The sequence below is a fragment of the Leptopilina heterotoma genome, unplaced genomic scaffold (assembly GCF_015476425.1).
Source record: "Leptopilina heterotoma isolate Lh14 unplaced genomic scaffold, ASM1547642v1 Lhet_131, whole genome shotgun sequence".
In the NCBI taxonomy this organism is placed as follows: domain Eukaryota; kingdom Metazoa; phylum Arthropoda; class Insecta; order Hymenoptera; family Figitidae; genus Leptopilina; species Leptopilina heterotoma.
In genome coordinates, this window is record NW_025110850.1 from 853626 (window position 1) to 875653 (window position 22028).

The following is a 22028-nucleotide window of genomic DNA, read 5'->3' on the forward strand; positions in this document are numbered from 1 at the left end:
AATAAAGCACGGTTTATTACAAAAAGAAGGTGGATTAATGAGGCGAGAAATGGACACATTACAACAATATTTCCATTTCTGAAAAAGACAACTTTGTTGCAGCATGCCATCCATTTAGGTGATTTTTACCGAATAGCAGGTGCAATCATTAATCGACTTCATCCACTGATTGAAATGAATGGAGCAAATGCAGAAAAGGCAAGAGAAATGCTTGCAAAAGCTCGAAAAGTAAATGATCTCCAGCAGTTAGCCAAAGTAGAGAATTCGCATTTAAGAGGTGGTCAGAGATGGATTCGTTTATATTCTCACAATGTTCTCAATGTTCCTCAGTTAACATTGGATTTTCTTCATGACGTAACGTAGGAGTATATCAGGTAAACTTGGCACCCTCATACATACAGGATAAATTGCAAAGAGAACAAAATGAAGAATTTCAAATAGAAGAGGTAAACGACTTAAATCGTAATGAAATACCAGTGCGTGGTCTCATTAGAGTTCGACTATACTCTCGATTTCAGAATAGAACCAAGTACCAACTCTGGATCGACTACGTTTCAACAGATGATAATGAACATCAAGATGTTAATGCAGGTCCAATTCAAGGGTACTACTGTACCTGTAAAGCAGGTGCTTGTACCCTTGGAACATGTTCTCATACAACAAGTGTGATGTGGTTTCTTGGATATGCGCGACATGAAAACAATGTACGCTATCCACCAACAAGTCATCCATCCAACAGCTTTGTCATCAGATAGTATATGCATAAATAACTTAAGTTTCCAGGACGCACCCTTCAAACTGATGTCAAATTGGGTTCGAGGACGTTGACAATGATGGTTTTGAAATTTATCATAAATTCTAATTTTAGAGTTTATCCTTAGTCATTGACTTTGTGCAGGGTACTTGGTTCGCGCCCATTAGCCTGGGATTTTTCCGGCACGTGAGATAATCTGAGCGGGAGGTTTGACGTCGAGGTATAATGATGTGCACTGTCGATTATTGTCCAGTACACACCGTTAAAACTCGGCTGTCGATAAACCGGTTGTACTCAGGAGAGGTTTTCTACAGTTTCCCTCTTCTCTGGCGAGAAAACCCATTGACGGGTGGTCCAGGCAAATGCGAGTACTCCTAACCTCAAAAAGTCGTTCTGTAGAAACGCAAAAAGTAGTTGGTATATAAGAGTGTGTGTTCTGACAGTTGGCCTAGCTTCAAGTCATTTAAGAAAAAAAAAATTGACTTTGTGCACTTTTTAACTTTTATAGATTGTTTTAATACATGCGTATAAGCATATTTATATAACTAACGTAAATTAAGGGGTTACGCCACCCTGAACGCATGAAAATCGGATGGATTTTTAGGAATTTTTTTGACGAAACTATGTGAGGTAGGAAATTTTTACATTTATTGCTTCTTTAATACATATCTTAAGCTTTATAAAGATTTTAAAAAAGTTGTTTTTAATTAAAAATGGCAGAGATATCATCGATTTCTCTAATTCGCCGTTGAGTCAATTGCGTGGCTGTGAAAAAAGTGTCGAAAATTAATATTACCAAGTACATTCTTACTGGAATCCACTTTTTAAATATCATTATATAATAAATTTAATAAAAAAATGGATCCTAGTAAGAATATACTTGGTAAAATTAATTTTCGCCACTTTTTTCACAGCCACGCAATTGACTCAACAGCGAATTAGAGAAATCGATTATTGAAAATTCTGCTTCGAACGGTCCGTCTCTTTTTGCTTCCTCATGAGGAAGCTTTGCATTGGTGACGATTTTCAATTTTTCAAAAGAAGGTTATATGGACTCATTTTCATCTAAAACATATGGGCAATTCCACGCAAGAATTACCTATGACCTTGAGAATTCGGTTAAACATATTTTTTTCTCAATCTATATGGAAAAAAAAGAAATACGTGTTTTTTTATTTTTGTTTAATCGCCCAAATTTTCAAGTTATGAATTTTCGAAATTTTGGATTTGTAACTGTAGACATATTTTCAGTAGCTTATAAGTCTGAAAATATTGAGTTTAGAAAAAACTTGTCAAGGAATAAAAGTTTTAGTTTTCTTTCAACTTTTAAGAAATGTGAAAAAAAAAATTTTTTTTTAATTTTTTATTAAAAAAATTTTTTTTTTATAAACAAATCAATTTTTTTTAACTTTGGACCCTTTTTTTAAATTTATTTATACCTTATAATATACAGAAGATTTTCCAAAAAGTTTTGGAGTGGGCCGACGCGTTTAATGAGTTGTACAAAATTTTCAAAAATCACGTGCAAGGTGCTCGCGTTCTACGAAACGCCTCACAATGGAATTTTATACAATTTACTTCTCAAAAAATGTCTACAGACTAAAATTTTTAATCGATTCGAGTGTTTTTTGTTTTAAATAAAAGGAGAACAATTTCTGAAGATATCTCTCCATGCAAACCTAAGAATCTTCAATTGTTTATAATTTTTTTTTTAAACAAAAAGTTAACAAATTAATTGTGTAGTTTCCTTTAAAAATGAAAGATTATTTTCTTATTTTGCTACTACACATGTCCTAAATCAGATTCAATTAATATAATATACGACCACCAAATAAATAGTAAAACATAAAATAATTTATCTAAACTGTTATAAACAATATTAGTTAACAAATAGTTAACTTTGGTTCCTCTGCATAAAAAAACTTTGTTCTTTCATATTCATATTGTACTTTAGGTTCATTTAATGAATACATCTCCCTTTCGTTAAAAAACAATTTTTAATTGTTATAAACAATAATAGTTAACAAATAATGAACTTTGGTTCCTCTGCACCAAAAAGAATTTTTTTCATAGTTTTCATTGAACTTTATTACAAAGAATATATGTTTAAAATAGTGAACGTATGAAATAGTTTGTTCAATAACTATAAACAATTTAATTTATATAAATTTGTATTAAATGTTTTTTTTCTTTCCTTGTGTTTTTGAAAATTAAAATAAAAAAATTAATTAAAATAAAATAAATGCAATTAATATATATTTTACATTAAAATGTTTATTGTTTTATTTTGACACAAACATTCTTTGTAATAAACTTCAATGAAAACTATGAAAAAAATTCTTTTTGGTGCAGAGGAACCAAAGTTCATTATTTGTTAACTATTATTGTTTATAACAATTAAAAATTGTTTTTTAACGAAAGGGAGATGTATTCATTAAATGAACCTAAAGTACAATATGAATATGAAAGAACAAAGTTTTTTTATGCAGAGGAAACAAAGTTAACTATTTGTTAACTAATATTGTTTATAACAGTTTAGATAAATTATTTTATGTTTTACTATTTATTTGGTGGTCGTATATTATATTAATTGAATCTGATTTAGGACATGTGTAGTAGCAAAATAAGAAAATAATCTTTCATTTTTAAAGGAAACTACACAATTAATTTGTTAACTTTTTGTTTTTAAAAAAAATTATAAACAATTGAAGATTCTTAGGTTTGCATGGAGAGATATCTTCAGAAATTGTTCTCCATTTATTTAAAAACAAACACTCGAATCGATTAAAAATTTTAGTCTGTAGACATTTTTTGAGAAGTAAATTGTATAAAATTCCATTGTGAGGCGTTTCGTAGAACGCGAGCACCTTGCACGTGATTTTTGAAAATTTTGTACAACTCATTAAACGCGTCGGCCCACTCCAAAACTTTTTGGAAAATCTTCTGTATATTATAAGGTATAAATAAATTTAAAAAAAGGGTCCAAAGTTAAAAAAAATTGATTTGTTTATAAAAAAAAAAATTTTTTTAATAAAAAATTAAAAAAAAATTTTTTTTTTCACATTTCTTAAAAGTTGAAAGAAAACTAAAACTTTTATTCCTTGACAAGTTTTTTCTAAACTCAATATTTTCAGACTTATAAGCTACTGAAAATATGTCTACAGTTACAAATCCAAAATTTCGAAAATTCATAACTCGAAAATTTGGGCAAATAAACAAAAATAAAAAAACACGTATTTCTTTTTTTTCCATATAGATTGAGAAAAAAATATGTTTAACCGAATTCTCAAGATCATAGGTAAATCTTGCGTGGAATTGCCCATATATATATATTCAATTATGAGCAAATGTCCAGATGTATGTGTGTGTATGTATGTGTGTATGTGTGTATGTGTGTGTGTATGTCACAAAAATTGTGTACAAATTATCTCAGACAAATTTTGATGGATTGTCCTGAAATTTTGCAGGTTTATTGCAGTCATTATTACCTAAAATCTGACACAAGGATTTTCGAAAATATCTACAAAAATTTTTTTTATACAATTTTTTTAAAATTCAGAAAAAATTTTTTTTTGTATTTTTTGAAATAATTTTTAGGGTTCCGTACACCTAGGGTGTATCGGCGGAACCCTATTGGTGAGACTCTGTTGTCCGTAGCCAAATCGTGTCCCCCCCCCCCTAGCGGCTAAACTATTTGACCTAAAGAGCTCAAATTTGGTCCAGATATGTATTTTCACTCGTAGATTACAGGAAAAATATAGCGAATGTGATTGGACGTGATGGGCATAGCGTTGTCAAGGAAATAACAAGATTTTTGGCCAAAAATGCATAAAAAGTGACCATTCCCCCCCCTTAACTTCTAAACTATTCGACATGGAAAGCTGAAATTTTGCATGCTGGTGTATTTTTACTCGAATATTACAGAAAAAATATAGAGAACTTGATATGTAATGATGGCCATAGCGTTGTCAAGGAAAAACTAAAAAATTTAAAAAAAAATTTTTTTTCCTAACTTTTACATTATTTGACCTAATGAGCTGAAAATTAGTATCCTAGTGTATTATTACAGTCTGACGACAAAAAATTTATTTAAGAAACTTTTTGAAAAAAAATAAAAAAAAAATTTTTTTAATTTTTTTTAGTTTAAACACGTGGCATTAAATATTTTAAGGAAGAGAGTGAAATTTTAAGAGAATAAATGAGAGATTGTTTTCTGACTTTAATTTCTTAACTAAAAATAAAAAAAAATTGGACAAGTGCGAGTTGTACTCGCACTGCAATGGCGGGTTTCGCACACAAATATTAAAACAATACTTGCAACATTGATCGGTAATTGGTAGAATTAAAATAAACAATTATAAAAATATATTAAAATCATTTGATAAAAAAAAATAACTAAAAAAAATTAAAGTATTGTATATCTAATATTGTAAACAATAATAAGCAGAGGAACAAAATTTTCAAAATTTATTATAGTTCCTCTGCTTATTATTGTTTACAATATTAGATATATACAATACTTTAATTTTTTTTAGTTATTTTTTTTATCAAATGATTTTAATATATTTTTATAATTGCCCAGGTGGAAAAATTCGCGTGAGTTTCTCACGTGAGACTCGCGTGAGTATCTCACGTGAGATTCGCGTGAGATTCGCGTGAGTATCACAAAAAATTTGCTTGAGTATCACATGAGTATCTCACCCTACAGACTTACGCGAATTTGTGCCGATATTGCATAGCAATATTGCAAAAATTTCCGAACAATGTACACACAACATTGACTCAACATTAATTATGTTGACGCAACATTGGCAGGTTATCAGGTTAATAAGGAATTTATTAGGCCATGCGGCCTACTTTTGACCTGTATATAAAAATTGTCCAAAATTGGTATAAATAAACACTTATCGTAACGGTTCTTTATGGTGCCCATATAGGTCCTTCTTTTGCCTGGTAGGTAAAAAAGTAGGTCATATTTTGCCTTTTGGGAGAGGGGACCATTATAGAATCTTAGGCAGTTATAATATATAAAAGACAAATAATATATAAAAGTTAAAACTTAAGTCAAATTAGAGCTACAAAATATTGTCGCGCCAGAGTCAGGGATTTTAAGTAGAGTCTACATTGGATGAACGCGAACGTTGCCGTGCTGACGTCACCCATTTGAATAGCATGGGTGACGTCAGACGTTCGCGTACACGTTCACGTTCGCGTACCATGGAATGTAGACTCTACTTTAAGGGCCCCTCTTGAGGGCCGTCACGTTACGTCAAAATGTAGGTAATGTTGACCTACTTTTTACCCACAGGTCAAAAAGAGGTCCCATCAGAGCTTTTTAAAGGGTCGTTACCATAGGTCAAAATTGAGGTCACATTTGACCTATTTTTTAACCTACATGTAAAAAAGGGTTCCTATGAGGGCTCTCTATGAAGTCAATAAAGTTGGTATAAAATCATCTATTTTCATACCAAATGATTTTTATTTCATCTATTTTTTATCATTATTTAATTTTCATGATCTATTTTTACAAAGTTCGATTAACCATGTCAAAATAGTTACGAATAATTAAAAAATAGGAATCCCCATCCATGTCAAAACTCTGGTTTAAAAAACACAAATTTCTTTACCCAGGCCCAACATGGAAAATAGTTATAAGCTATTTAAAATTGTAGAAATCCTCTTCCATGCCAAAACTCCAGCTTAGAAAACACTGTCTCTCCCGAGACACAACCATGGCAAATAGCTCAAAAATAGTTGTAAACTATGGGGGGTGAGGGTGAATAAAATGTAAACGTGAACTAATAGTGAAAGTGATATTGAGGATCGAGTTAAAATGAGGGTAAATTAAATGTAAGTGTGAAGTAATAGTGAAAGTGAGAGTAAAATGAAATTTAGGATGGAGTTAAAACAAAAGTGAATTAAATGTAAGTAGGCGTGAAAAGAAAGTGAGGGTGAATTAAATGTAAGTGTGAAGCGATAGTGAAAGTAAGAGTAAAGTGAAATTGAGGATGCAGTTAAAGTTAGGGTAAATAAAATGCGAGTGTGAAGTCAAAATAAGAGTGAGTGTATAGAGAAAGTGAGGGTGAATTAAATGTAAGTGAGTAAAAGTGAGTAAGTAAAGTTGAAGTAAGAATAAGAACGAAGTTAAAGTGATGTTAAATTAAATGTAAGTGAGAAATGATATTAAAAGTGAGAGTAAGTTAAATTAACTTTGGAGTTAAAGTGAGGGTTAATTAAATGTAAGTGTGAAGAAAAAGTGAAGGTGAATTAAATGTAAGTGTGAAGTGATAGTGAAAGTGAGAGTATAGTGAAATTAAGGATGGGTTTAAAGTGAGGGTGAATTAAATGTAAGTGTAATGTTAAAGTAAAATTGAGGATAAAGTTGAAAATGATAGTGAATTAATTGTAAGTGCGAAGTGATAGTAAAAATGAGAATAAAGCGAAATTGAGGAAGGGTTTAAAGTGAGGGTGAATCAAATGTAAGTGTAAAGTGAAAAAAAGAGTGAGTGTAAAGAGAAAGTTAGGGTGAATTAATTTAAGAGAGTAAAAGTGAGTGTAGTTCAAGTAAGAATTAGAATCAAGTTAAAGTGAGGGAGAATTAAATGTAAAGGTGAAGTAAAATTGAGAGTGAGTGTGAAGCGAAAGAGAGAGTGAATTAAATGTACGTGAGTAAAGTTCAAGTAAGAATGACAATGAAGTTCAAGTGAAGTACAATTGCGAGTGAACTAAATGTAAGTAAGTGAAGTTGCAGTAAGAATGAGGACGAAATTAAATTGAGGGTGAATTATATGTAAGTGTGAAGTGAAAATGAGAGTGAGTGTGAAGAGAAAGTGATGGTGAATTAAATGTAAGTGAGTGAAGTTCAAGTAAGAATGGCAATGAAATAAATGTAAGTAAGTGAAGTGGAAGTAAGAATGAGGACGAAATTAAATTGAGGGTGAATTATATGTAAGTGTGAAGTGAAAATGAGAGTGAGTGTGAAGAGAAAGTGCGGGTGAATTCAATGTAAGTGAGTAAAGTTCAAGTAAGAATGGCAATGAAGTTCAAGTGAAGTACAAATGCGAGTGAACTACATGTAAGTAAGTGAAGTGGAAGTAAGAATGAGGACGAAATTAAATTGAGGGTGAATTATATGTAAGTGTGAAGTGAAAATGAGAGTGAGTGTGAAGAGAAAGTGATGGTGAATTAAATGTAAGTGAGTGAAGTTCAAGTAAGAATGGCAATGAAATCAATGTAAGTAAGTGAAGTGGAAGTAAGAATGAGGACGAAATTAAATTGAGGGTGAATTATATGTAAATGTGAAGTGAAAATGAGAGTGAGTGTGAAGAGAAAGTGATGGTGAATTAAATGTAAGTGAGTGAAGTTCAAGTAAGAATGGCAATGAAATAAATGTAAGTAAGTGAAGTGGAAGTAAGAATGAGGACGAAATTAAATTGAGGGTGAATTATATGTAAGTGTGAAGTGAAAATAAGAGTGAGTGTGAAGAGAAAGTGCGGGTGAATTCAATGTAAGTGAGTAAAGTTCAAGTAAGAATGGCAATGAAGTTCAAGTGAAGTACAAATGCGAGAGAACTACATGTAAGTAAGTGAAGTGGAAGTAAGAATGAGGACGAAATTAAATTGAGGGTGAATTATATGTAAGTGTGAAGTGAAAATGAGAGTGAGTGTGAAGAGAAAGTGATGGTGAATTAAATGTAAGTGAGTGAAGTTCAAGTAAGAATGGCAATGAAATCAATGTAAGTAAGTGAAGTGGAAGTAAGAATGAGGACGAAATTAAATTGAGGGTGAATTATATGTAAATGTGAAGTGAAAATGAGAGTGAGTGTGAAGAGAAAGTGCGGGTGAATTCAATGTAAGTGAGTAAAGTTCAAGTAAGAATGGCAATGAAGTTCAAGTGAAGTACAAATGCGAGTGAACTACATGTAAGTAAGTGAAGTGGAAGTAAGAATGAGGACGAAATTAAATTGAGGGTGAATTATATGTAAATGTGAAGTGAAAATGAGAGTGAGTGTGAAGAGAAAGTGATGGTGAATTAAATGTAAGTGAGTGAAGTTCAAGTAAGAATGGCAATGAAATAAATGTAAGTAAGTGAAGTGGAAGTAAGAATGAGGACGAAATTAAATTGAGGGTGAATTATATGTAAGTGTGAAGTGAAAATGAGAGTGAGTGTGAAGAGAAAGTGATGGTGAATTAAATGTAAGTGAGTAAAGTTCAAGTAAGAATGGCAATGAAATCAATGTAAGTAAGTGAAGTGGAAGTAAGAATGAGGACGAAATTAAATTGAGGGTGAATTATATGTAAATGTGAAGTGAAAATGAGAGTGAGTGTGAAGAGAAAGTGCGGGTGAATTCAATGTAAGTGAGTAAAGTTCAAGTAAGAATGGCAATGAAGTTCAAGTGAAGTACAAATGCGAGTGAACTACATGTAAGTAAGTGAAGTGGAAGTAAGAATGAGGACGAAATTAAATTGAGGGTGAATTATATGTAAATGTGAAGTGAAAATGAGAGTGAGTGTGAAGAGAAAGTGATGGTGAATTAAATGTAAGTGAGTGAAGTTCAAGTAAGAATGGCAATGAAATAAATGTAAGTAAGTGAAGTGGAAGTAAGAATGAGGACGAAATTAAATTGAGGGTGAATTATATGTAAATGTGAAGTGAAAATGAGAGTGAGTGTGAAGAGAAAGTGCGGGTGAATTCAATGTAAGTGAGTAAAGTTCAAGTAAGAATGGCAATGAAGTTCAAGTGAAGTACAAATGCGAGTGAACTACATGTAAGTAAGTGAAGTGGAAGTAAGAATGAGGACGAAATTAAATTGAGGGTGAATTATATGTAAATGTGAAGTGAAAATGAGAGTGAGTGTGAAGAGAAAGTGATGGTGAATTAAATGTAAGTGAGTGAAGTTCAAGTAAGAATGGCAATGAAATAAATGTAAGTAAGTGAAGTGGAAGTAAGAATGAGGACGAAATTAAATTGAGGGTGAATTATATGTAAGTGTGAAGTGAAAATGAGAGTGAGTGTGAAGAGAAAGTGATGGTGAATTAAATGTAAGTGAGTAAAGTTCAAGTAAGAATGGCAATGAAATCAATGTAAGTAAGTGAAGTGGAAGTAAGAATGAGGACGAAATTAATTGAGGGTGAATTATATGTAAATGTGAAGTGAAAATGAGAGTGAGTGTGAAGAGAAAGTGCGGGTGAATTCAATGTAAGTGAGTAAAGTTCAAGTAAGAATGGCAATGAAGTTCAAGTGAAGTACAAATGCGAGTGAACTACATGTAAGTAAGTGAAGTGGAAGTAAGAATGAGGACGAAATTAAATTGAGGGTGAATTATATGTAAATGTGAAGTGAAAATGAGAGTGAGTGTGAAGAGAAAGTGATGGTGAATTAAATGTAAGTGAGTGAAGTTCAAGTAAGAATGGCAATGAAATAAATGTAAGTAAGTGAAGTGGAAGTAAGAATGAGGACGAAATTAAATTGAGGGTGAATTATATGTAAGTGTGAAGTGAAAATGAGAGTGAGTGTGAAGAGAAAGTGCGGGTGAATTCAATGTAAGTGAGTAAAGTTCAAGTAAGAATGGCAATGAAGTTCAAGTGAAGTACAAATGCGAGTGAACTACATGTAAGTAAGTGAAGTGGAAGTAAGAATGAGGACGAAATTAAATTGAGGGTGAATTATATGTAAATGTGAAGTGAAAATGAGAGTGAGTGTGAAGAGAAAGTGATGGTGAATTAAATGTAAGTGAGTGAAGTTCAAGTAAGAATGGCAATGAAATCAATGTAAGTAAGTGAAGTGGAAGTAAGAATGAGGACGAAATTAAATTGAGGGTGAATTATATGTAAATGTGAAGTGAAAATGAGAGTGAGTGTGAAGAGAAAGTGATGGTGAATTAAATGTAAGTGAGTGAAGTTCAAGTAAGAATGGCAATGAAATAAATGTAAGTAAGTGAAGTGGAAGTAAGAATGAGGACGAAATTAAATTGAGGGTGAATTATATGTAAATGTGAAGTGAAAATGAGAGTGAGTGTGAAGAGAAAGTGATGGTGAATTAAATGTAAGTGAGTGAAGTTCAAGTAAGAATGGCAATGAAATAAATGTAAGTAAGTGAAGTGGAAGTAAGAATGAGGACGAAATTAAATTGAGGGTGAATTATATGTAAATGTGAAGTGAAAATGAGAGTGAGTGTGAAGAGAAAGTGATGGTGAATTAAATGTAAGTGAGTGAAGTTCAAGTAAGAATGGCAATGAAATAAATGTAAGTAAGTGAAGTGGAAGTATGAATGAGGACGAAATTAAATTGAGGGTGAATTATATGTAAGTGTGAAGTGAAAATAAGAGTAAGTGTGAAGAGAAAGTGATGGTGAATTAAATGTAAGAGAGTGAAGTTCAAGTTAGAATGGCAATGAAATAAATGTAAGTAAGTGAAGTGGAAGTAAGAATGAGGACGAAATTAAATTGAGGGTGAATTATATGTAAATGTGAAGTGAAAATGAGAGTGAGTGTGAAGAGAAAGTGATGGTGAATTAAATGTAAGTGAGTGAAGTTCAAGTAAGAATGGCAATGAAATAAATGTAAGTAAGTGAAGTGGAAGTAAGAATGAGGACGAAATTAAATTGAGGGTGAATTATATGTAAGTGTGAAGTGAAAATGAGAGTGAGTGTGAAGAGAAAGTGCGGGTGAATTCAATGTAAGTGAGTAAAGTTCAAGTAAGAATGGCAATGAAGTTCAAGTGAAGTACAAATGCGAGTGAACTACATGTAAGTAAGTGAAGTGGAAGTAAGAATGAGGACGAAATTAAATTGAGGGTGAATTATATGTAAATGTGAAGTGAAAATGAGAGTGAGTGTGAAGAGAAAGTGAGGGTGAATTAAATGTAAGTGAGTGAAGTTCAAGTAAGAATGACAATGAAGTTCAAGTGAGGGAGAATTGAATGTAAAGAAGTAAAATTGAAAGTGAGTGTGAATTGAAAGTGAGGGTAAAGTGCAATTGCGAGTGAACTAAATGTAAGTAAGTGAAGTCGAAGTAAGAATGAGGATGAAGGTAAAGTGAGGGTGAATTAAATGTAAGTAAAATTAAAGAAAATGTTAGATTAAGTGAGTTCGCGCAATATTGTCAGACAATATTTAGCTAAAATGTTGTGCTATTATGGTTCTTTAAAGAAGTTAAGCTAAAAATGTAAAAGCCCTGCTAAGGAATAATAAAACTGTTATTTATACGCTTAAAAATGATAAATTTATTAAACAAAGTAGTTACAGCAGTCTGTTTTTTAGGTTTTTTGTTTCAAAAATAGTCAAAATAAACTTAGATAAACTTGACTTTTAAAAAATTATTAATTTATTAGCATACGCACAACAATAACAGTTTCGAAACCTTTTTAATAACGAATAAATTTTACGTAGTACAAATACTTTCTATTTATGTTCCATTTCATTTGGGAGAAAGCTTACATAATTCTTTATAAAAACGAGTTTTCCACTTATTTGTGCTACAGGTAGAGCATGTATACAACAGGAATTTCGAACCGGAATGAAAATGTCGTTAAAACGCAGATCAAGCTCTGAGTTATTGATTTGCAGATGTGGATTATAATCAAATGAACGTAAAAGCTCTTGAACCATTGCATAAATAACATTGTCAATTTTTATGAAGAATTTATGTTGCCGAAATTTTGACGATTGTTCCAGTGAATACAATAGTTAACTCGTTTTGTTTCTTTAGCGTAAAGAATGGAAGTATACTTTTGATTTTTTACTTTATATCTTCGATAAATTGATTTGACTTTATTTTTCAGTTGATCTTCTGAATATCCGGTAGCATTTCTTAAGGCAGCAAGATGTGTTTCCATTAATTCAAAATCTACTTTAGCTCCAAGTGTAGTTCCAATAGAGTCGTTATCTTTAAGTCGTAAATCCATTAAATTTTCAATGAACCTGAGAGCATTTCGAAAATTCATAGTATTTGCTAACTCCACTTCTAAATTTTTCGTTCCATGTGCCATACGTACAAGATATCCATTTCCATCTTCAAACGGGAAAGCCGACCAAGACCACAAAGGTCCCCACATTTTGACGTGTCTAGCCAGGTGCAATAGCTGATGAACATTATAAGTACATTTTTCAATTCCGTACAAGTCTTCAACTTGATCTACGAACAAATACAAATATGTGTCGGCTAAGTTAATCTTTTCACTGTTGATCTCTGATTGTAACAGAATGTGAATAGCTCTTACAAGCAGCAAGAAATGGTCATAATATTTTTTTTCCAGTTTATTTTTCAGAAGAATCGGTCCATAGAAAAGAAGAAAGGCTCTTAATTCTGAAGCTTTCCAGTGTTTTATAACTTCTAGCGATCTTGGCGTCCGCGTAACATTATCCTCAGGTTTAATATCAGACATAAGTAAGTTAATTTCTTCCTTTGTTTTTGGGCTGATGTAAAAAGCTTTATCTTTATTACTTGTATTGAACCAAAGAAACAGTAACATTTTCATAACGCCCAAAAGTACAGCGTGCATATAGTCTGGCACGAATCCTTTTGATGGGTCAAAATGTGGAATGAGAAATGTAATCGACGGCCCTTTTATACCTTTTACGTGCTCCTTGCCAGTGAAAATCGCTTTCGTTGCCTGGTTCAATATTCTTTGTTTAGTTCTTAGCGTATATTCCTTATCACTGTTTGGAAAAACTCGTTTACACCCTCTGCCTCTTCCTCTTTGATAATTCTCACCAGGATGCTCACAAGTAGGGCAACTGCATTCACCATTATACTGCATTGTATCCATACCAGCAGCTTTAGCTGGGAGCATCCAATGTAGCAACTGGAGCAATCACCTTACTAGTTACAGTTTCACCTGTTTCCTTATTTTTCCAATTAACTCCATTTTCATACATTTGCCTTGTTTCTTCAACAAATGGTTTAAGAAATGATGACATCTCCGGTTTATGCTTGGACTTCTTGTTACTGTAGTATAAAGCAGAAAGAATTTGAAACCTTCTTCTATACCTTGGGTGGACATTTACAATTTGCGCTTGTAAAGCCCAAAGTTGTCCAGTGTCATTATCCGTCGGGATCCCGTCAGCGTTCCAAATTAAACATAAATCATACTTCCCCATAATTACTGTGGCTTTCAAATGCTTGAACTCATGACCAGAAGTTATATCGTAAATAATGTGATCTAGTTGCTGAGAATTGCACTCTTCTTCATATTCATCTATGAAACGTTTCAGATTCCCGACTTCGAATGCATCCTGTATGGCAGTTGTGATACTAAATTGCATAATCAAACCATTTAAATCGGAGTTCGAACAAACGTTGCAGGTTGTGTTTCGTGGGATTAGATCCAATTTACCTATATAATTAAAACATACATCACAGATCCTGTGTCTGATGAATGTTTCAGAGAACGAATGAGGCATTAATTGATTTATAATTTTTAAAACAAAATATCTCGACTTCGGGAAATTACTGGCTCCTGGTGGCAATGTAGATACAATAAGTTGTATTGTCTTGTCCAAAATTTGTTTTGTTCCTGCACTGGAAATATGAATATCCAGTATTTGGCGTAAAACATCCCCATTTGACGTGTCTGTTCCTTCATACAGTGGTAAAAATAGCCATTCACTTGTAAATTCTTTATCTTCGTCGGTGCTAATTTCAAATTCCGAAAGAACAGAATTTGCAAAAGTATTAGAAATGATTGATACACTTGAAGAAACATTAGACAGATCATTCATCCCGGAAAGTGATTCAAAATTACTAATAGACACATTTGCGTTATCGGATAATGGTTGACTATTCGAAGCGGTAGAATCAATCGAAGCAAGAGACAAATAGCTTCTTGTAAAGCAGCGCTACTATTTGAGCCGGATCTCGATGGTGATAATAAGAGTGAATTAATACTAGTCGAAGCAGGAGAACTAACTAAGACATCCGATGTTGACAAATCATCAATTTCTACAGAAGCTCTATTACTTGAGTTTAATGTCAACGACAATGATGAGGTTGAAAGTTGACCAGTCGAAGAATTGTCAGCTAAATTATCCGATGTTGTTGACCAACTATCTTCTGTGAAACCAGAGCCATTGTCGGGATCCTATAAAAGAAAATGTTTACAGACATATAGTAATCCCAGAAATCAATGTAGCTGCAACTTATACCCAATCATCAGCACACACTTTATTTTTCAACATTTTATGTTGGTTTTACGCAAAAAATATTACACTTTAAAATTGATTGTCCAAAATACAATGGGTGTTGATAATTGTGTGCTAGTTGGAGCTTCTTTAATAACTATTGCTCTACTTAAAAATATCTTGGTATTTTGATGTTGATGTTTTTGTTAAAACCCCCAAGCAGAAAATCTATTATATTGCGGTACTGACCATCGGATTTTTATTTCCCCAACACTAGCTCGCCAATATTTGGTTCGTTCATACTGGGATGCTATTCTGTAACTTCACTTTACTCTAAATCCACTTCCATTTCACACACACTCTCATTTTCATATCCACATCACCCTTAATTTTATTTCACTCTCAGTTTCGCTTAACACTCACTCTCTCACTTCATCTTTACTTTCATATACATTTTACCCTTTTAATATTTAATTAGTTTCACATTCACTCGTTTTTAGTTCAGAATTATTCTTACTTAGCCAGAACTTTCACTCTCAATTTCACTCACTCACTCACACACCACACCACGTTTTTTTACACATTCTTCACTTTACCCTCACTGCACACTTACAGACTATTACTCTAGCACCACCCTGACTTTCTTACTCACTCTCATTTGAATTATGGGGAAGGAAAAGTAAGGGTAAAGTGAGGGTAAAGTGATAGTGAGCAACAGTCATTTGAAGTTTGAGTGAAAGAGTAAGTTTAGAGAATTAAGAGTGAAAGTGAATGTGAAATGAGTGTGAAAGTTAGGGTGAAGCGAGAGTGAAAGTGTAAGTGAGAATGAAGTAACAGTGAACCAAACTCATTTAAAGTTTGAGTAATAGAGGAAGTAAGTGATGCGAGTAAGTGTAAGTTATTTAAAGATAGAGTATGACACTAAGTTTGAGAAATCGAGAGTTATAGCGAGTGAAATGAGAGTGAGAGGGAAAGTAAGGATAAAGCGAGAGTGAAAGTGTAAGTGAGAATGAGGTAACAGTCTAGGTAAAGTGATAGTGAGCAATGTCATTTGCAGTTTGAGTGAAAGAGAAAGTAAGAGTGAAGCGAGAGGGAAGCTGAGTCAGAGTGAAGTAAAATTGAGAGTAAATGTATGTTACTTGAATTTAGAGTAAGAGAGTAAGTTTGGGAAATCAAGAGTAAAAGTATGTAAGTAATGAGAGTGAGAGTGAATGTAAGGGTGAAGCGAGAGTGGAAGTGTAAGTGAGAATGAAGTAACAGTAAGGGTGAAGTGATAGAGATAAAAAAACATTTAAAGTTTGAGTGATGCGGGAGAGAAAGTGAGAGTCAGAGTGAAGTAAAAATGAGAGTAAGTGTAAGTTATTTGAAGAAAGAGTGAGAGCGTAAGCTTTGGGACTCGAGAGTTATAGTGAGTGAAATGAGAGTGAATGTGTGAGTAAGAATGAAGTAAAAGTGAGGGTAAAGTGAGAGTGAGCAAAATTTATTTGAAGTTAGAATAAGAATGTAAGAGAGTAAGGGTGAAATAAAAGTGATGTGAAAGACATTTGAAATTAAGAGTGAGAGTAGGAGAAAGTAAGGGTGAAGGTGAGAGTGAGGGAGAGAGTAAAGGGAAATAGAAAAAGAAGTGAGTGAAAGATAAAGTAAGAGTGTTGCGATCGGGAAAGTGTGAGTCAGTGTGAAGTAAAAATGAGTGTAATTGTAAATTATTTGAAGTTGTTGAGTATGTTTAGAGAATCGAAAGTGATAGTGTGTGAAATGAGAGTGAAAGTAAGGATAAGCGAAAGTGAAAGTGTGAGTGAGAATGAGGTGACAGTCTAGGTAAAGTAATAGTGAGCAAATAGCATTTGTAGTTTGAGTGAAAGTGAAAGTAATGTGATGCGAAAGGAAAACTGTGAGACAGAGTGAAGTAAAATTGAGAGTAAGTGTATGTTATTTTAATTTAGAGTAACAGAGTAAGTTTGGGGAATCAAGAGGGAAAGTATGTGAGGAATGAGAGTGAGAGTGAATGAAGGGTGAAGCGAGAGTGGAAGTGTAAGTGAGAATGAAATAAGAGTAAGGGTGAAGTGATAGAGATAAAAATCATTTAAAGTTTGAGTGATGCGAGAGAGAAAGTGTGAGTCAGAGAGAAGTAAAATGAGAGTAAGTGTAAGTTATTTGAAGAAAAAGTGAGAAAGTAAGCTTAGGGACTCGAGAGTTAAAGTGCGTGTGAAATAAGAATGAATGTGTGTGTAAGAATTAAGTAAAAGTGAGGGTAAAGTAAGAGTGAGCAAAATTTATTTTGAAGTTAGAATAAGAATGTGAGAGAGTAAGGGTAAAATAAAAGTGATGTGAAAGCCATTTGAAGTTAAGAGTGAGAGTAGTAGAAAGTAAGGCTGAAGGTGAGAGTGAGGAAGAAAGTAAGGGGAATAGGAAATGAAATAAGTGAAAGTTATTTAAAGCTAGTGTGTGAATGAGAGAAAAAGTTAACTTGAAACGTATGTGAAATTATGAGTGAAAGGAAAGGAAGAGTAAGGGTGAGGGTATAAAATAAGAGTGATATGAAAGTCATTTGATTTGAAAGTGCGGGTGAATCGAGAGTGAAAGTGATTGTGAAATAAGAGTGTTTCTAACTCCATTTGAAGGTTAAAATGACATTGAGAGAGAAAGTAAGTGATAAGCGAGAATGATAGTGAGGGGAAGTGAGAGTGAAAGTGAAAATGATGTTATCGTCAGGGTGAAATGAGAGGGATAATGTGAGTTAGTGAAAGTGTGAGTGAAATAAGAGTGAGATGAGGGTTAAATAAGAGTGAGACATAGTGAGGCTGAAATAAAAGTCAGTGTGATTTACAGAATAGCATCCCTGTTCAAGAATCTTCATAGTCGATAAAGAAAGTCCCGTTGTTTGAATAATTATTATTATTATTGATAACAATAATAATATTTTTTGAGTTATTGTGAGAGTGGACTCTCAGAATTAAAAATAATATTACTGATTTCGCTGATACTTCGCTTTTAATGAGTGAATGTGATTAAGAATTTATGAAAAATAGTAGCTTCTTGTTTATTTTGCATTGCGACAAGGAGCGAAAAATTATTTAGATTTTAAAAAAATTATTTATAATCAATGAAAATTGATTATAAATTGTATTGTTAATCACATATTATACATATAAAGCATAAAATTACTTACTTCGTCTATAAAGTCCGCATCTTCGTTTTCATCCATGCTTATTTTGACGGTCTACGTGGATGCAATCAGTTCCGGAGTTCTTATCCTAAAATTTGTATTAGAACTAAATTATTTTCGTACATAATTAAGTAGTAAGAAGTGTTTGATTTTTATTATTTTTTCCATTTAGGAATAATAACCATAAAAAGAAATTTATTAAAATTTAATTAATTATTTACTTTTATTTTAATCAAAAATTTGTTCGTTCCTTTTAATAATAATAATAATAATAATAATAATAATAATAATAATAATAATAATAATAATAATAATAATAATAATAATAATATAAATAATAATAATAATAATAATATCAAAAATAATAATTAATAGTAGTATGATATTTGGCCTCTATGACAAGAATGATCAAAAATTTTATTCTCAAATAATGTAACTATTTAAATTTATAAAAACTAATAATTATAAATTTGTTGCTTATACTTACAATATAAATTATTACACGTTGGTCTAAAAGTTTTCCACTGATTTATAACAAAGAGAATAAATTTTACTTTGAAGAAGATTCAAATTAAAATCCGTAATCACTTGACGTTGTTAACATAACGTTTAATTGGTAACCAAGGAAACCAAGGTAACCAAGTGTTTTGTTGTATGTTGTCAAAGATAAAGTTGACATTTTCCAATTTCTTTTTTCGGTCTTTTATTACTTGGTAAAAATGGAACAATATTTATTGGAAGGCGATGGTTATTTTACCATAATTGAAAAAAGTTCAATTGCTGTTGATGAGAATGAAATAGTGGAGTTAAAGGTTGGATCAACTATCAATTATTTGTGGCCAGAGCGTGCACGACACAAAAAAAAGTATTCTGGGAAAATAGTTGGAATCTCAAGTAAGTATTATTTATCTGTTAAAAATCAAACTTCAATTTAATTCCCTGAAATTATATACTATAATTTTTAAGGTTAAAGTCACAATCGTTCACTCATGAAATTTGTAGTTAAGAAATGTTTTCATTGTTTATTTCAGCTAATGAAGCAGATTTGCTAAAATTAAAAACTCAAAAATTACAAGAAGCAACAAGAAGTTTAAAAAGAAAAAGAAACGAAAAATCCACAACAAGCTGTAAAAAAAATCAAGCACTGTCAGATGACAATCCTCAGAAGGTATTTTTATTAATATTATGATTATTACTAGTTTTGATATTGCAATTAAACAAATCTCCATTTTATTATTTCAACGATTCTTTTCTATTATTAAAAATTGTTTTAAATTTTGTTGATACTCATCATAAGTTCATTATTTCTAATAAGAAAGGTGATAAAAAAATTTTATTTTACTGAATTTTATAAGATTATAAAAGAAATTCTAAGTAATTATTAAATATGATTTTCAGAAAATAAATCAGAAACTTCTGCGCAAAGAAGCAAACATTTCTAGTGCAAAGGAGATATTGAAAACTTTGGATATGGATACTTTGGAATGCTCTACATTATCTTATGCACTAAACAATATTAATATTGCTTTACGTTTAGCAAAAGATATAACACCTACCTTGGAAAAAGCTAAAAAGGTAATAAGTATTAATTTTTACTACTCTACAAATCTGAAATAGTACAAGTTCGATCAATTTTTACATGGTTCAATAATTTACTAAATGATTTAGCACTTTATTTATTATTTATATTTTATTTTAAGCAATTTTTAAAAGTTGATAAATCTATTTTTCAAAAAAATTGACATAAACACATATTCCAAATATTAAAGTCCTTAGAAATAAGTTTATCACTGTCCAATTTAAGGAAGTGAAATTTATTACCAAAGAATTACAATTTAAAAAATATTTTGGCCTAACCTTGATGATATTAATTTAAATTTTTTTATTTGAAAAAATTACCAAACGTTTGAATTTCCTTATTGAAATAGACTTTAATTACAAACAGAGCGTTTTAAAATAGAAAAAATATTTAAAAATGAATAATTTATTACAATTTTTCTACATTATCGTTAATTTTAATGGATATGTGAAATTTTTTGTATGGAAATTGACACGGAAATTCTATTGACAATTTCTTAAAATTTTCGGCCGAATTTCCTTACGAACTGCGTGGGAAATTCAATCAAATTACGAACGAATTTATTTTGAAAATTTTTTTTTAATTCTGCTCGGAAATTCGTATAGAATTCCGCACGTATATCAGCTAAAAATTCCTCAAAAGTTGTTAGCGAAATTTCCATACGAAATTCGTGTGAAATTTGAGCGAATTACGAACGGATTTATTTTGGAAATTTTTTATAAAATTCTGCTGGAAATTCGTATGGAATTCCGCACGAAATGGAAGCAAAAATTTGTTCAAAAATTTTCGGCGAAATTCCCATACGAAATTCGCATGATATTCGAACGAATTACGAATCGATTCTTTTGGAAAATTTTTATAAAATTTCTGCTTAGAAATTCGTAATGAAATTCCGCATGAAATGGCAAACTAAAAATTCCTTCAAAAATTTCGGCGGAATTTCCGTACGAATTTCCGAGCAGAATTTTATAAAAAATTTTCCAAAATAAATCCGTTCGTAATTCGCTCGAATTTCAGCCCGAAAACTTTTGAGGAACTTTTTAGCTTTCATTTCGTGCGGAATTCCATACGAATTTGATAGGAATTCTGTACGAATCTGGCCGGATTGCTGAACAAAATTTGTAAAAAAATCGTACGAATTTCGTAAGAATTATTTTTACCTGGGAATATAGAAGCTATTTAAAAAACTAATTTAAATAGCAAGATAATTCTATATTTATGTTTTTGAGATACATTAAAATTATAAATAAACTATATCATTGTTATACATTTTATATAAGTATACTTCAAAAGTAGAATTATAAAAAATTTTAACGAGAAATAAAAATGTACCTAACCTAAAATTAACTTTCAACATTTGCTTAATTTTTGAATATTGACAAAATTTGTAACGAATTTTTCAATAATTTTTTATAAATTTATTAGATTGAAGTTATTAATAATACGTACAATTTTAATTTGTTATAATATTAAAATATAAAAATTGTTTCAGTCATTAGAAGATTTCCTGTCAGATCAAAGTTCGGAGCTAATTCATCTTGATACCGGTGAAACGTCGACTTTCGTCATTCATGGACAACCTTCTCTCGAATCAATACAGTATGATCCTTCGACTGAAAATCTGCCACGACCTGCTTTGAAGGGCAGACATCTTCTTCGAATCGAAACAAGATGATCCTTCGACTGAAAAAATGCCACGACCTGTCAATGAAGGGCAGTAATCTTTCTTCGAATCAAAACAAGATTATCCTACGACTGAAAATCAGCTTCGTCCTTTATGAGGGTCAACTTTCGTCTTGACTGATATCATTCTACGATGAAGAACCACCTTCTAATTCTTAAGACCGACTTTGGACAACCATTCTGAAGATAACATTTAGAAACGGAAGATGATATTGACCCGAACGCAGTTAATAACACAGACTTAAATATTTGTTTATTACAAAGCAGACTGCAAATGATCAGGTAATATAGTGCATAATAGATTAGCAAGAAGTCTTGCGTATAGATATTTTCATTCTCTTTTCGTTTTTTCTTTCGTTTATTTTCTTCTACCTCTTTATTTGCTTGTTTTCTCTTTGCTGGTTCATTTCCTCCACCTTAATTTTTTTCTTCAGTCTTATCAATCCACCTTTATCCTCGTTTATCTTTGTCCTCTTATTTTTTTCCACCATTTTTTAATTTTCTTTCCTCCACTATTCCCCGTGTAGAAATTTCCCTACTTCGCCTTAATGAAAAGGGGCGCTGATGAGGAATTAGTTAAGTCAACAACACTAGAAATTTCTAGATAGGTGATAATCGGGCACGACTTAGAATGACACCTCTTTTCAGATAGGGAAATAAGGATCTATTTATGTCCCTTTTAAATATTTCAATTCAAGGCCCTGGCTTAGAATGCCTATAGGTGATAA

At 31.6% G+C, this 22028-nt stretch overlaps 1 protein-coding gene across 1 annotated transcript; it reads left to right on the forward strand.

Annotated features, from left to right (window-relative positions):
• Window positions 1–18682: 18682 nt before the first annotated feature.
• Window positions 18683–21292, forward strand: LOC122513062. Its single transcript, XM_043629296.1, has 4 exons — window positions 18683–18932; window positions 19070–19206; window positions 19437–19613; window positions 21110–21292. The coding sequence occupies exons 1-4, from the start codon at window positions 18758–18760 to the stop codon at window positions 21290–21292; spliced, it is 672 nt and encodes a 223-aa protein (XP_043485231.1). The 5' UTR covers window positions 18683–18757.
• The last annotated feature ends 736 nt before the right edge of the window (window positions 21293–22028 follow it).